Source organism: Oncorhynchus nerka, linkage group LG4 (genome assembly GCF_034236695.1).
Source record: "Oncorhynchus nerka isolate Pitt River linkage group LG4, Oner_Uvic_2.0, whole genome shotgun sequence".
Classification (NCBI taxonomy): Eukaryota; Metazoa; Chordata; class Actinopteri; order Salmoniformes; family Salmonidae; genus Oncorhynchus; species Oncorhynchus nerka.
In genome coordinates, this window is record NC_088399.1 from 7,633,849 (window position 1) to 7,648,556 (window position 14,708).

A 14,708-nucleotide genomic window follows, 5' to 3' on the forward strand; every position below is an offset into this window, starting at 1 on the left:
ACCATGCTGTGTTGTCATGTTGGCAACCATGCTGTGTTGTCATGTTGCGTTGCGGTCTTAGGTCTCTCTTTATGTGGTGCTGATGTGTTGTCATGTTGCGTTGCGGTCTTAGGTCTCTCTTTATGTGGTGCTGATGTGTTGTCATGTTGCGTTGCGGTCTTAGGTCTCTCTTTATGTGGTGCTGATGTGTTGTCATGTTGCGTTGCGGTCTTAGGTCTCTCTTTATGTGGTGCTGATGTGTTGTCATGTTGCGTTGCGGTCTTAGGTCTCTCTTTATGTGGTGCTGATGTGTTGTCATGTTGCGTTGCGGTCTTAGGTCTCTCTTTATGTGGTGCTGATGTGTTGTCATGTTGCGTTGCGGTCTTAGGTCTCTCTTTATGTGGTGCTGATGTGTTGTCATGTTGCGTTGCGGTCTTAGGTCTCTCTTTATGTGGTGCTGATGTGTTGTCATGTTGCGTTGCGGTCTTAGGTCTCTCTTTATGTGGTGCTGATGTGTTGTCATGTTGCGTTGCGGTCTTAGGTCTCTCTTTATGTGGTGCTGATGTGTTGTCATGTTGCGTTGCGGTCTTAGGTCTCTCTTTATGTGGTGCTGATGTGTTGTCATGTTGCGTTGCGGTCTTAGGTCTCTCTTTATGTGGTGCTGATGTGTTGTCATGTTGCGTTGCGGTCTTAGGTCTCTCTTTATGTGGTGCTGATGTGTTGTCATGTTGCGTTGCGGTCTTAGGTCTCTCTTTATGTGGTGCTGATGTGTTGTCATGTTGCGTTGCGGTCTTAGGTCTCTCTTTATGTGGTGCTGATGTGTTGTCATGTTGCGTTGCGGTCTTAGGTCTCTCTTTATGTGGTGCTGATGTGTTGTCATGTTGCGTTGCGGTCTTAGGTCTCTCTTTATGTGGTGCTGATGTGTTGTCATGTTGCGTTGTTTTGTCCTATATTTCATATTAAATGTATTTATTCGTCTCAGCAGGAGGGCTTTTGCTTTTTGCGTTTTTGTTTGTGAAAATGTCACGTTTCTATGTGTTGTAGTAATAAAAGAAGAGGAAGTTGAGTGTTTCCAATGACATCCACCAACTAGTAGGCCATTCCTACTCCTAATAGGTTAAGACCACTTAATGCACACCAATGATGTCATTGGAAACACTCACCAACTAGTAGGCCATTCCTACTCATAATAGGTTAAGACCACTTAATGCACACCAATGATGTCATTGGAAACACTCACCAACTAGTAGGCCATTCCTACTCATAATAGGTTAAGACCACTTAATGCACACCAATGATGTCATTGGAAACACTCACCAACTAGTAGGCCATTCCTACTCATAATAGGTTAAGACCACTTAATGCACACCAATGATGTCATTGGAAACACTCACCAACTAGTAGGCCATTCCTACTCATAATAGGTTAAGACCACTTAATGCACACCAATGATGTCATTGGAAACACTCACCAACTAGTAGGCCATTCCTACTCCTAATAGGTTAAGACCACTTAATGCACACCAATGATGTCATTGGAAACACTCACCAACTAGTAGGCCATTCCTACTCCTAATAGGTTAAGACCACTTAATGCACACCAATGATGTCATTGGAAACACTCACCAACTAGTAGGCCATTCCTACTCATAATAGGTTAAGACCACTTAATGCACACCAATGATGTCATTGGAAACACTCACCAACTAGTAGGCCATTCCTACTCATAATAGGTTAAGACCACTTAATGCACACCAATGATGTCATTGGAAACACTCACCAACTAGTAGGCCATTCCTACTCATAATAGGTTAAGACCACTTAATGCACACCAATGATGTCATTGGAAACAGTCCCATCTTTTCTTTTTACTACAAAACGAAACATTTTCACATATTATGTTGATGTTGGGGGGGTTGCTGGAGATGAATGAATGGTAAAATCTCCCGTTAAGAAAGTGAGTTCTATTCCATTAGAGCTGATGTGTGTGGGGGTGGGAACCCATAGAAGATAAATCATTTATCTTCTATGGGAAAAAGCACTGAACAGAGGAGAGAGGAAATGTAGCTGTCCATCAGTAATATAATGACTCTATAAATGGAGAGGCTGTTTCCCTCACTCCTTCAGCTCCTATCAAGTGGTTCCAGACAAACCTCGGGGATCATTACTTAGGCTACCCCTCCGCATGTCTAACACACACACACACACACACACACACACACACACACCTTACAGCCACGCCCCTTCTGCACCCCAGCCCTGTGAGTCGACGAGGCTTGCTACTGTACGTTCTTCTGTCCTACTCAGCACAACGAGACATAACCAGCTTTAAGAGCAGACATAAACACACTAATGTGCCTCGCTAATGCAGCAATGGGCAGAGAGAGAGAGTCCACATTTATGGAGATGTTTTGTAAGTGCTCGACTTCCCTCCTACTCTCTTCCCCCCACCACTTCCTCCTCAGCCATCATCTTAACTTCCATTGCTGTGAGAGGGAGTTTAAAAATCGGTCTAACGTCTGAAGAGAGTGCTGCGTTGCTTTACAAACGCTAAACATGCGGCTTCGTATATAGGGGGCAGGACGGAAGAAACGAATGCTTCAGACAATCTATTATTCAATCTGGGAAAGGGTGTGTGTGTGTGTGTGTGTGTGATCTTCACTGAGCAAAAACATGGTGAAGTGAGGGGAAGAACACAAGGTTGGACTCTAGTGGTTAGAGTGTAGAGGCGGCAGGGCAGGGTAGCCTAGTGGTTAGAGTGTAGAGGCGGCAGGGCAGGGTAGCCTAGTGGTTAGAGTGTAGAGGCGGCAGGGTAGCCTAGTGGTTAGAGTGTAGAGGTGGCAGGGTAGCCTAGTGGTTAGAGTGTAGAGGTGGCAGGGTAGCCTAGTGGTTAGAGTGTAGAGGTGGCAGGGTAGCCTAGTGGTTAGACTGCCGGGGCGGCAGGGTAACCTAGTGGTTAGAGTGTAGAGGCGGCAGGGTAGCCTAGTGGTTAGAGTGTAGAGGTGGCAGGGTAGCCTAGTGGTTAGAGTGGAGGGGCGGCAGGGTAGCCTAGTGGTTAGAGTGCCGGGGCGGCAGGGTAGCCTAGTGGTTAGAGTGTAGAGGCGGCAGGGCAGGGTAGCCTAGTGGTTAGAGTGTAGAGGAGGCAGGTAGCCTAGTGGTTAGAGTGTTGGGCCAGTAACCGAAAGGTTGCAAGTTCGAATCCCCAAGCTGACAAGGTACAAATCTGTCGTTCTGCCCCTGAACAGGCAGTTAACCAACTGTTCCCAGGCCGTCATTGAAAATAAGAATTTGTGTGTGTGTGTGCGTGCGTGCGTGCGAGTCTCGTGTGTGTGTGTGTGTGTGTGTGTCTCTTTTGTGTGTGTGTCTCTGTGTGTGTGTGTGTCTCTCACCTGTGTCCATCTGCCACACATACACTGAGCCATCAGAGCAGCCCACCACCAGGTAGTCATCACAGGGCCGCCACTTGATGGCCTGGATGGGGAAGAGGTGTCGAGACGCCAGCATGATGCACTTCCTCTCCCGCAGGCTGAGCAGACCCACGGAGTGGTCACTGGCCACAGAGCACACACAGTGCTGAACACGATTCTGTCGGGGGGCCAGAGAGAAGAGAGAGAAAGCAAATTATCAAGATCCAGAAAAAAGCTGTTCAATTCTACAACCACCTAAAAGAAAGTGATTCCCAAACCTCCCATAACAAAGACATTTCCTACAGAGAGATGAACCTGGAGAAGAGTCCCCTAAGCAAGCTGGTCCTGTGGCTCTGTTCACAAACACACCCTACAGAGAGATGAACCTGGAGAAGAGTCCCCTAAGCAAGCTGGTCCTGTGGCTCTGTTCAAACACAAAGACACCCCACAGAGAGATGAACCTGGAGAAGAGTCCCCTAAGCAAGCTGGTCCTGTGGCTCTGTTCAAACACAAAGACACCCTACAGAGAGATGAACCTGGAGAAGAGTCCCCTAAGCAAGCTGGTCCTGTGGCTCTGTTCAAACACAAACAGACCCCACAGAGCACCAGGACAGCAACAGCAACACAATTAGACCAAACCAAATCATGAGAAAACAAAAATAATTATTTCGCACATTGGAAAAAACAGCAAACTAGAATGCTATTTGGCCCGACACAGAGAGTACACAGCGGCAGAATACCTGACCACTGTGACTGACCCAAACTTAAGGAAAGCTTTGACTATGTACAGACTCAGTGAGCATAGCCTTGCTATTGAGAAAGGCCGCCGTAGGCAGACATGGCTCTCAAGAGAAGACAGGCTATGTGCTCACTGCCCACAAAATGAGGTGGAAACTGAGCTGCACTATATACAACATATAGACATTTGTAATGTCTTTATTCTTTTGAAACTTCTGTGAGTGTAATGTTTACTGTTCATTTTTATTGGTTTATTTCACTTTGGTATATTATCTACTCCACTTGCTTAGGCAATGTTAACATATGTTTCCCATGCCAATAAAGCACATTGAATTGAGAGAGAGTTACAGAGTGGTCACACAGCTGAACCAAAGGCTGTTGGGGGCAGAGAGGTGTCGGACAGTCATCAGGCCCAGACCAGAGAGGTGTCGGACAGTCATCAGGCCCAGACCAGAGAGGTGTCGGACAGTCATCAGGCCCAGACCAGAGAGGTGTCGGACAGTCATCAGGCCCAGACCAGAGAGGTGTCGGACAGTCATCAGGCCCAGACCAGAGAGGTGTCGGACAGTCATCAGGCCCAGACCAGAGAGGTGTCGGACAGTCATCAGGCCCAGACCAGAGAGGTGTCGGACAGTCATCAGGCCCAGACCAAAGGTGTCGGACAGTCATCAGGACCAGACCAAAGGTGTCGGACAGTCATCAGGACCAGACCAAAGGTGTCGGACAGTCATCAGGACCAGACCAGAGTCAGGTTGTGGTATCAAGGGAAGACAACATTTGTGTAATGTCAAATATGTTGTTTCTTTGTGGAAACAAGAGACGGATAAACACCAACATAATTCAGCAAAAAAAATACTGAACATAAAAAAGGTATTGTCGCAGATGATGGACAAGAACAGCATACGTCATGACATTTAGAAAGGTTGAATGAATGAATAGGTGAAACACTACTGTCTGACCCTTCAATGGTGTCAATGACAATAGAACGGAACACAAACGACATCTCCATGGTTACAACAATGAAACGAACTGCTCCATTTGGATCAGTAATGTCATTAACCAATGATCTAATGGCCCTTTTCTCCCCATTTCAACTGGACAGGAGGACCTTTAAATGACTGACATTTCAGGGTAGTGGAGTTGTTGCCGGGGAGAAAAACTTGAAGAGGTTTTCATTTTTTCAAGTCAACCGGCAAAAGTTAACTGATGAGAAGGAGGCTCCTCAGGGCCTCCTGAGAGTGAATCACCAGCCACCGCTGCCGTCACACACACAGCTGAGTCAGGAAGAGAGATGGAACTGCTGTCCGCTTTAGGACACACAGACAGACACAGACAGAGAGACAGATCGCCCGCCCCACAGAGACAGATCGCCGCCCCACAGAGACAGATCGCCCGCCCCACAGAGACAGATCGCCCGCCCCACAGAGACAGATCGCCCGCCCCACAGAGACAGATCGCCCGCCCCACAGAGACAGATCGCCCGCCACACAGAGACAGATCGCCCGCCACACAGAGACAGATCGCCCGCCACACAGAGACAGATAGCCCGCCCCACACAGACAGATCGCCCGCCCCACACAGACAGATCGCCCGCCCCACAGAGACAGATAGCCCGCCCGCCCCAGAGACAGATCGCCCTCCCCACAGAGACAGATAGCCCGCTCGCCCCAGAGATAGCTCGCCCGCCCCACAGAGACAGATCGCCCGCCACACAGAGACAGATCGCCCGCCCGCCCCAGAGACAGATCGCCCGCCCCACAGAGACAGATCGCCCGCCCGCCCCAGAGATAGCCCGCCCGCCCCACAGAGACAGATCGCCCGCCACACAGAGACAGATCGCCCGCCCCACAGAGACAGATAGCCCGCCACACAGACAGATCGCCAGCCCGCCCCACAGAGACAGTCCGCCCGCCCCACAGAGACAGTCCGCCCACCCCACAGAGACAGATCGCCCGCCCCACAGAGACAGATAGCCCGCCCGCCCCACAGAGACAGTCCGCCCGCCCCACAGAGACAGATAGCCTGCCCGCCCCCAGAGACAGATCGCCCGCCCCACAGAGACAGATCGCCCGCCCCCACAGAGACAGATAGCCCGCCCGCCCCAGAGATAGCTCGCCCGCCCCACAGAGACAGATCGCCCGCCCCACAGAGACAGATCGCCCGCCCGCCCCACAGAGATAGCCCGCCCGCCCCACAGAGACAGATCGCCCGCCCGCCCCACAGAGACAGATCGCCCGCCCGCCCCACAGAGACAGATCGCCCGCCCGCCCCACAGAGACAGATCGCCCGCCCGCCCCACAGAGACAGATCGCCCGCCCGCCCCACAGAGACAGATCGCCCGCCCGCCCCCACAGAGACAGATAGCCCGCCCCACAGAGACAGATCGCCCGCCCGCCCGCCCCACAGAGACAGATCGCCCGCCCGCCCCACAGAGACAGATCGCCCGCCCGTCCGCCCCACAGAGACAGATCGCCCGCCCGCCCCCCCACAGAGACAGATCGCCCGCCCGCCCGCCCCACAGAGACAGATCGCCCGCCCGCCCGCCCCACAGAGACAGATCGCCCGCCCGCCCGCCCCACAGAGACAGATCGCCCGCCCGCCCCACAGAGACAGATCGCCCGCCCGCCCCACAGAGACAGATCGCCCGCCCGCCCCACAGAGACAGATCGCCCGCCCCACAGAGACAGATCGCCCGCCCAACAGAGATAGCCCGCCCGCCCCACAGAGACAGATAGCCCGCCCGCCCCACAGAGACAGATCGCCCGCCCGCCCCACAGAGACAGATCGCCCGCCCGCCCGCCCCACAGAGACAGATCGCCCGCCCGCCCGCCCCACAGAGACAGATCGCCCGCCCGCCCGCCCCACAGAGACAGATCGCCCGCCCCACAGAGACAGATCGCCCGCCCCACAGAGATAGCCCGCCCGCCCCACAGAGACAGATAGCCCGCCCGCCCCACAGAGACAGATCGCCCGCCCGCCCCACAGAGACAGATCGCCCGCCCGCCCGCCCCACAGAGACAGATCGCCCGCCCGCCCGCCCCACAGAGACAGATCGCCCGCCCGCCCGCCCCCACAGAGACAGATCGCCCGCCCCACAGAGACAGATCGCCCGCCCGCCCGCCCCACAGAGACAGATCGCCCGCCCCACAGAGACAGATCGCCCGCCCGCCCGCCCCCACAGAGACAGATCGCCCGCCCGCCCCCCACAGAGACAGATCGCCCGCCCGCCCCACAGAGACAGATCGCCCGCCCGCCCGCCCCACAGAGACAGATCGCCCGCCCGCCCCACAGAGACAGATCGCCCGCCCGCCCCACAGAGACAGATCGCCCGCCCGCCCCCACAGAGACAGATCGCCCGCCCGCCCCACAGAGACAGATCGCCCGCCCGCCCCACAGAGACAGATCGCCCGCCCGCCCCACAGAGACAGATAGCCCGCCCGCCCCACAGAGACAGATAGCCCGCCCGCCCCACAGAGACAGATAGCCCGCCCGCCCCACAGAGACAGATAGCCCGCCCGCCCCACAGAGACAGATAGCCCGCCCGCCCCACAGAGACAGATAGCCCGCCCGCCCCACAGAGACAGATAGCCCGCCCGCCCCACAGAGACAGATCGCCCGCCCCACAGAGACAGATCGCCCGCCCCACAGAGACAGATAGCCTGCCCGCCCCAGAGACAGATCGCCCGCCCCACAGAGACAGATCGCCCGCCCCACAGAGACAGATCGCCCGCCCCACAGAGACAGATAGCCCGCCCGCCCCAGAGACAGATCGCCCGCCCCCACAGAGACAGATAGCCCGCCCGCCCCAGAGATAGCTCGCCCGCCCCACAGAGACAGATCGCCCGCCACACAGAGACAGATAGCCCGCCCCACAGAGACAGATAGCCCGCCCCGCCCCAGAGATAGCCCGCCAGCCCCACAGAGACAGATAGCCCGCCCCACAGAGACAGATAGCCCGCCCGCCCCAGAGATAGCCCGCCCGCCCCACAGAGACAGATCGCCCGCCCGCCCCACAGAGACAGATCGCCCGCCCCACAGAGACAGATCGCCCGCCCCACAGAGACAGATCGCCCGCCCCACAGAGACAGATCGCCCGCCCCACAGAGACAGATAGCCCGCCCGCCCCAGAGATAGCCCGCCCGCCCCACAGAGACAGATAGCCCGCCCCACAGAGACAGATAGCCCGCCCGCCCCAGAGATAGCCCGCCCGCCCCACAGAGACAGATCGCCCGCCCGCCCCACAGAGACAGATCGCCCGCCCCACAGAGACAGATCGCCCGCCCCACAGAGACAGATCGCCCGCCCCACAGAGACAGATCGCCCGCCCCACAGAGACAGATCGCCCGCCCCCACAGAGACAGATCGCCCGCCCCACAGAGACAGATCGCCCCCGCCCCACAGAGATAGCCCGCCCGCCCCACAGAGACAGATCGCCCGCCCGCCCCACAGAGACAGATAGCCCGCCCGCCCGCCCCACAGAGACAGATAGCCCGCCCGCCCCACAGAGACAGATCGCCCGCCCGCCCCACAGAGACAGATCGCCCGCCCCACAGAGACAGATCGCCCGCCCCACAGAGACAGATCGCCCGCCACACAGAGACAGATCGCCCGCCACACAGAGACAGATCGCCCGCCCCACAGAGACAGATAGCCCGCCCGCCCCACAGAGACAGATCGCCCGCCCCACAGAGACAGATCGCCCGCCCCACAGAGACAGATCGCCCGCCACACAGAGACAGATCGCCCGCCACACAGAGACAGATCGCCCGCCCCACAGAGACAGATAGCCCGCCCGCCCCACAGAGACAGATAGCCCGCCCCACAGAGACAGATAGCCCGCCCGCCCGCCCCACAGAGACAGATAGCCCGCCCGCCCCACAGAGACAGATCGCCCGCCCGCCCCACAGAGACAGATCGCCCGCCCCACAGAGACAGATCGCCCGCCACACAGAGACAGATCGCCCGCCACACAGAGACAGATCGCCCGCCACACAGAGACAGATCGCCCGCCCCACAGAGACAGATCGCCCGCCACACAGAGACAGATAGCCCGCCCGCCACACAGAGACAGATCGCCCGCCACACAGAGACAGATAGCCCGCCCGCCCCACAGAGACAGATAGCCCGCCCGCCACACAGAGACAGATCGCCCGCCACACAGAGACAGATCGCCCGCCACACAGAGACAGATAGCCCGCCCGCCCCACAGAGACAGATAGCCCGCCCGCCCCACAACACATCTCACACACAGTGAAAAACACTGCACTATACAACCTGGCTGGAGGTTAGGACAGCACAGCGGGCAGGGACACACACTCGGGCAGGGACACACACTCGGGCAGGGACACACACTCGGGCACACATACACACTACGGTACAACAGGTGCATGGTACAATGACAGTAAATATTCCCCCCCAAAAAATATTGATCAAGTCTTCAAGGGGGAAGGACAGACGGAGAAACATACCTACATGTCCCCCCTAGCAGACCACCAGAGTCCCCCCTAGCAGACCACCAGAGTCCCCCCTAGCAGACCACCAGAGTCCCCCCTAGCAGACCTCCCGTGCCCAAGAACACCAAGGTAACCTGTCTAAATGATTGGCTCACTTCAACACCATCATCCCAGACACCCTGGACCCTCTCCACTTCCCATAATACATGACGTAATCTCTATTGCACTCCACACTGCCCTTTCACACCAACGTGAGAATGCTGTTCATTGACTACAGCTCAGTGTTCAACACCATAGTGCCCACAAAGCTCATCACTAAGCTAAGGATCCTGGGACTAAACACCTCTCTCTGCAACTGGATCCTGGACTTCCTGACGGGCCGCCCCCAGGTGGTAAGGGTAGGTAACACATCCGGCACGCTGATCCTCAACACAGGGGCCCCTCAGGGGGTGCTTGCTCAGTAGAGGTCGACCGATTAAATGGAATGGCCGCTTAATTAAGGCCGATTTCAAGTTTTCATAACAATCGGAAATCGCCCTTTTTTTATTTTTTGTTACACCTTTATTTAATCTGTATTTAAGTAGGAAATTGGTCTGATGGGAATTTGTGATGTCGTCGGCCCCGCCCACTTGCTTGTGGAACAACAGAGGGCAGAAGAGGAAAGCCCCGCCCACTTGTGCTATGTCATGACATATGTCATACCTTGACCTCATATTGAGATGATCCTTTTGTTTAGTAAATCGGGTGTTAAAAAAAAAAAGCGTATTTTTTTTTTACACCTTTATTTAACTTGGCAAGTCAGTTAAGAACATATTCTTATTTTCAATGACGGTCTAGGAACGGTGGGTTAACTGCCTGTTAAGCGGCAGAACGACAGATTTGTACCTTGTCAGCTCGGGGAATCCAATCTTGCAACCTTACAGTTAACTATTCCAATGCAATAACGAACCTGCCTCTCTCTCGTTGCAGGAGACTGCCTGTTACACGAATGCAGTTAGCCAAGGTAAGTTGCTAGCTAGCATTAAACTTATCTTATAAAAAACAATCAATCATAATCACTAGTTAACTACACATGGTTGATGATATTACTAGATATTATCTAGCGTGTCCTGCGTTGCATATAATCTGACTGAGCATACAAGTATCTAAGTATCTGACTGAGCGGTGGTAGGCAGAAGCCAGAGCGTAAACATTCATTCAAACAGCACTTTAGTGCGTTTTGCCAGCAGCTCTTCGTTGTCCGTCAAGCATTGCGCTGTTTATGACTTCAAGCATATCAACTCCCGAGATGAGGCTGGTGTAACCGAAGTGAAATGGCTGGCTAGTTAGCGCGCGCTAATAGCGTTTCAAACGTCACTCGCTCACTCTGAGCCTTGGAGTGGTTGTTTCCCTTGCTCTGCATGGGTAACGCTGCTTCGAGGGTGGCCGTTGTCGATGTGTTCCTGGTTCGAGCCCAGGTAGGGGCGGGATGGAAGCTATACTGTTACACTGGTAATACTAAAGTGCCTACAAGAACATCCAATAGTCAAAGGTTAATGAAATACAAATGGTATAGAGGGAAATAGTCCTATAATTCCTATAATAACTACAACCTCAACCTTCTTACCTGGGAATATTGAAGACTCATGTTAAAACCTGTTAAGTCTACCCCCTACTTTTTTGAACATTCTGTTAAAAATCGCGCAACATTTCAGCGTCCTGCTACTCATGCCAGGAATATAGTATATGCCAGGAATATAGTATATGAAGAACTACTGAATATAAGATCAGCGTCAACTCACCATCAGTACGACCAAGAATATGTTTTCCGCGACGCGGATCCTGTGTTCTGCCTTACAAACAGGACAACGGAATGGATCGCATGCAGCGACCCAAGAAAACGACTCCGAAAAAGAGGGAAACGAGGCGGTGTTCTGGTCAGACTCCGAAAAAGGGCACATCGCGCACCACTCCCCAGCATTCTTCATGCCAATGTCCAGTCTCTTGACAACAAGGTTGACGAAATCCGAGCAAGGGTAGCATTCCAGAGGGACATCAGAGACTGCAACGTTCTCTGCTTCACGGAAACATGGCTCACTGGAGAGACGCTATCCGATGCGGTGCAGCCAACGGGTTTCTCCATGCATCGCGCCGACAGAAACAAACATCTTTCTGGTAAGAAGAGTGGCGGGGGCGTATGCCTCATGACTAACGAGACATGGTGTGATGAAGGAAACATACAGGAACTCAAATCCTTCTGTTCACCTGATTTAGAATTCCTCACAATCAAATGTAGACCGCATTATCTTCCAAGAGAATTCTCTTCGATTATAATCACAGCCGTATATATCCCCCCCAAGCAGACACATCGATGGCTCTGAACGAACTTTATTTAACTCTTTGCAAACTGGAAACCATTTATCCGGAGGCTGCATTCATTGTAGCTGGGGATTTTAACAAAGCTAATCTGAAAACAAGACTCCCTAAATTTGATCAGCATATCGATTGCGCAACCAGGGGTGGTAAAACCTTGGATCATTGTTACTCTAACTTCCGCGACGCATATAAAGCCCTGCCCCGCCCCCCTTTCGGAAAAGCTGACCACGACTCCATTTTGCTGATCCCTGCCTACAGGCAGAAACTAAAACAAGAGGCTCCCACGCTGAGGTCTGTCCAACGCTGGTCAGACCAAGCTGACTCCACACTCCAAGACTGCTTCCATCACGTGGACTGGGACATGTTTCGTATTGCGTCAGATGGAAATATTGACGAATACGCTGATTCGGTGTGCGAGTTCATTAGAACGTGCGTCGAAGATGTCGTTCCCATAGCAACGATAAAAACATTCCCAAACCAGAAACCGTGGATTGATGGCAGCATTCGCGTGAAACTGAAAGCGCGAACCACTGCTTTTAATCAGGGCAAGATGTCTGGTAACATGTCCGAATATAAACAATGCAGCTATTCCCTCCGCAAGGCTATTAAACAAGCTAAGCGTCAGTACAGAGACAAAGTGGAATCTCAATTCAATGGCTCAGACACAAGAGGCATGTGGCAGGGTCTACAGTCAATCACGGACTACAAGAAGAAACCCAGCCCAGTCACGGACCAGGATGTCTTGCTCCCAGGCAGACTAAATAACTTTTTTGCCCGCTTTGAGGACAATACAGTGCCACAGACACGGCCTGCAACGAAAACATGCGGCCTCTCCTTCACTGCAGCCGAGGTGAGTAAGACATTTAAACGTGTTAACCCTCGCAAGGCTGCAGGCCCAGACGGCATCCCCAGCCGCACCCTCAGAGCATGCGCAGACCAGCTGGCCGGTGTGTTTACGGACATATTCAATCAATCCCTATACCAGTCTGCTGTTCCCACATGCTTCAAGAGGGCCACCATTGTTCCTGTTCCCAAGAAAGCTAAGGTAACTGAGCTAAACGACTACCGCCCCGTAGCACTCACTTCCGTCATCATGAAGTGCTTTGAGAGACTAGTCAAGGACCATATCACCTCCACCCTACCTGACACCCTAGACCCACTCCAATTTGCTTACCGCCCAAATAGGTCCACAGACGATGCAATCTCAACCACACTGCACACTGCCCTAACCCACCTGGACAAGAGGAATACCTATGTGAGAATGCTGTTCATCGACTACAGCTCGGCATTCAACACCATAGTACCCTCCAAGCTCGTCATCAAGCTCGAGACCCTGGGTCTCGACCCCGCCCTGTGCAACTGGGTACTGGACTTCGACGGGCCGCCCCCAGGTGGTGAGGGTAGGCAACAACATCTCCTCCCCGCTGATCCTCAACACGGGGGCCCCACAAGGGTGCGTTCTGAGCCCTCTCCTGTACTCCCTGTTCACCCACGACTGCGTGGCCACGCACGCCTCCAACTCAATCATCAAGTTTGCGGACGACACAACAGTGGTAGGCTTGATTACCAACAACGACGAGACGGCCTACAGGGAGGTGGTGAGGGCCCTCGGAGTGTGGTGTCAGGAAAATAACCTCACACTCAACGTCAACAAAACTAAGGAGATGATTGTGGACTTCAGGAAACAGCAGAGGGAACACCCCCCTATCCACATCGATGGATCAGTAGTGGAGAGGGTAGCAAGTTTTAAGTTCCTCGGCATACACATCACAGACAAACTGAATTGGTCCACTCACACTGACAGCGTCGTGAAGAAGGCGCAGCAGCGCCTCTTCAATCTCAGGAGGCTGAAGAAATTCGGCTTGTCACCAAAAGCACTCACAAACTTCTACAGATGCACAATCGAAAGCATCCTGGCGGGCTGTATCACCGCCTGGTACGGCAACTGCTCCGCCCTCAACCGTAAGGCTCTCCAGAGGGTAGTGAGGTCTGCACAACGCATCACCGGGGGCAAAGTACCTGCCCTCCAGGACACCTACACCACCCGATGTTACAGGAAGGCCATAAAGATCATCAAGGACATCAACCACCCGAACCACTGCCTGTTCACCCCGCTATCATCCAGAAGGCGAGGTCAGTACAGGTGCATCAAAGCTGGGACCGAGAGACTGAAAAACAGCTTCTATCTCAAGGCCATCAGACTGTTAAACATCCACCACTAACATTGAGTGGCTGCTGCCAACACACTGTCATTGACACTGACCCAACTCCAGCCACTTTAATAATGGAAATTGATGGGAAATGATGTAAATATATCACTAGCCACTTTAAAACAATGCTACCTTATATAATGTTACTTACCCTACATTATTCATCTCATATGCATACGTATATACTGTACTCTAGATCATCGACTGCATCCTTATGTCACTAGCCACTTTAACTATGCCACTTTGTTTACTTTGTCTACATAATCATCTCATATGTATATACTGTACTCGATACCATCTACTGTATGCTGCTCTGTACCATCACTCATTCATATATCCTTATGTACATATTCCTTATCCCCTTACACTGTGTATAAGACAGTAGTTTTGGAATTGTTAGTTAGATTACTTGTTGGTTATCACTGCATTGTCGGAACTAGAAGCACAAGCATTTCGCTACACTCGCATTAACATCTGCTAACCATGTGTATGTGACAAATACAATTTGATTTGATTTGCATATGATTAGTATGTGTGGATAGAAAACACTCTGACGTTTCTAAAACT

General features: G+C 53.2%; 1 protein-coding gene across 1 annotated transcript in view; it reads right to left on the minus strand.

Moving 5' to 3' along the window:
- LOC115116293 (WD repeat-containing protein 7) overlaps nt 1-14,708 on the minus strand; it is a 261,967-nt gene that overhangs the window by 202,583 nt on the left and 44,676 nt on the right. Inside the window, exon 13 of the mRNA XM_065017127.1 lies at nt 3,368-3,563. Within this exon, the coding sequence (XP_064873199.1) occupies nt 3,368-3,563 (196 nt within the window). The remainder of the gene's footprint in view (nt 1-3,367; nt 3,564-14,708) is intronic.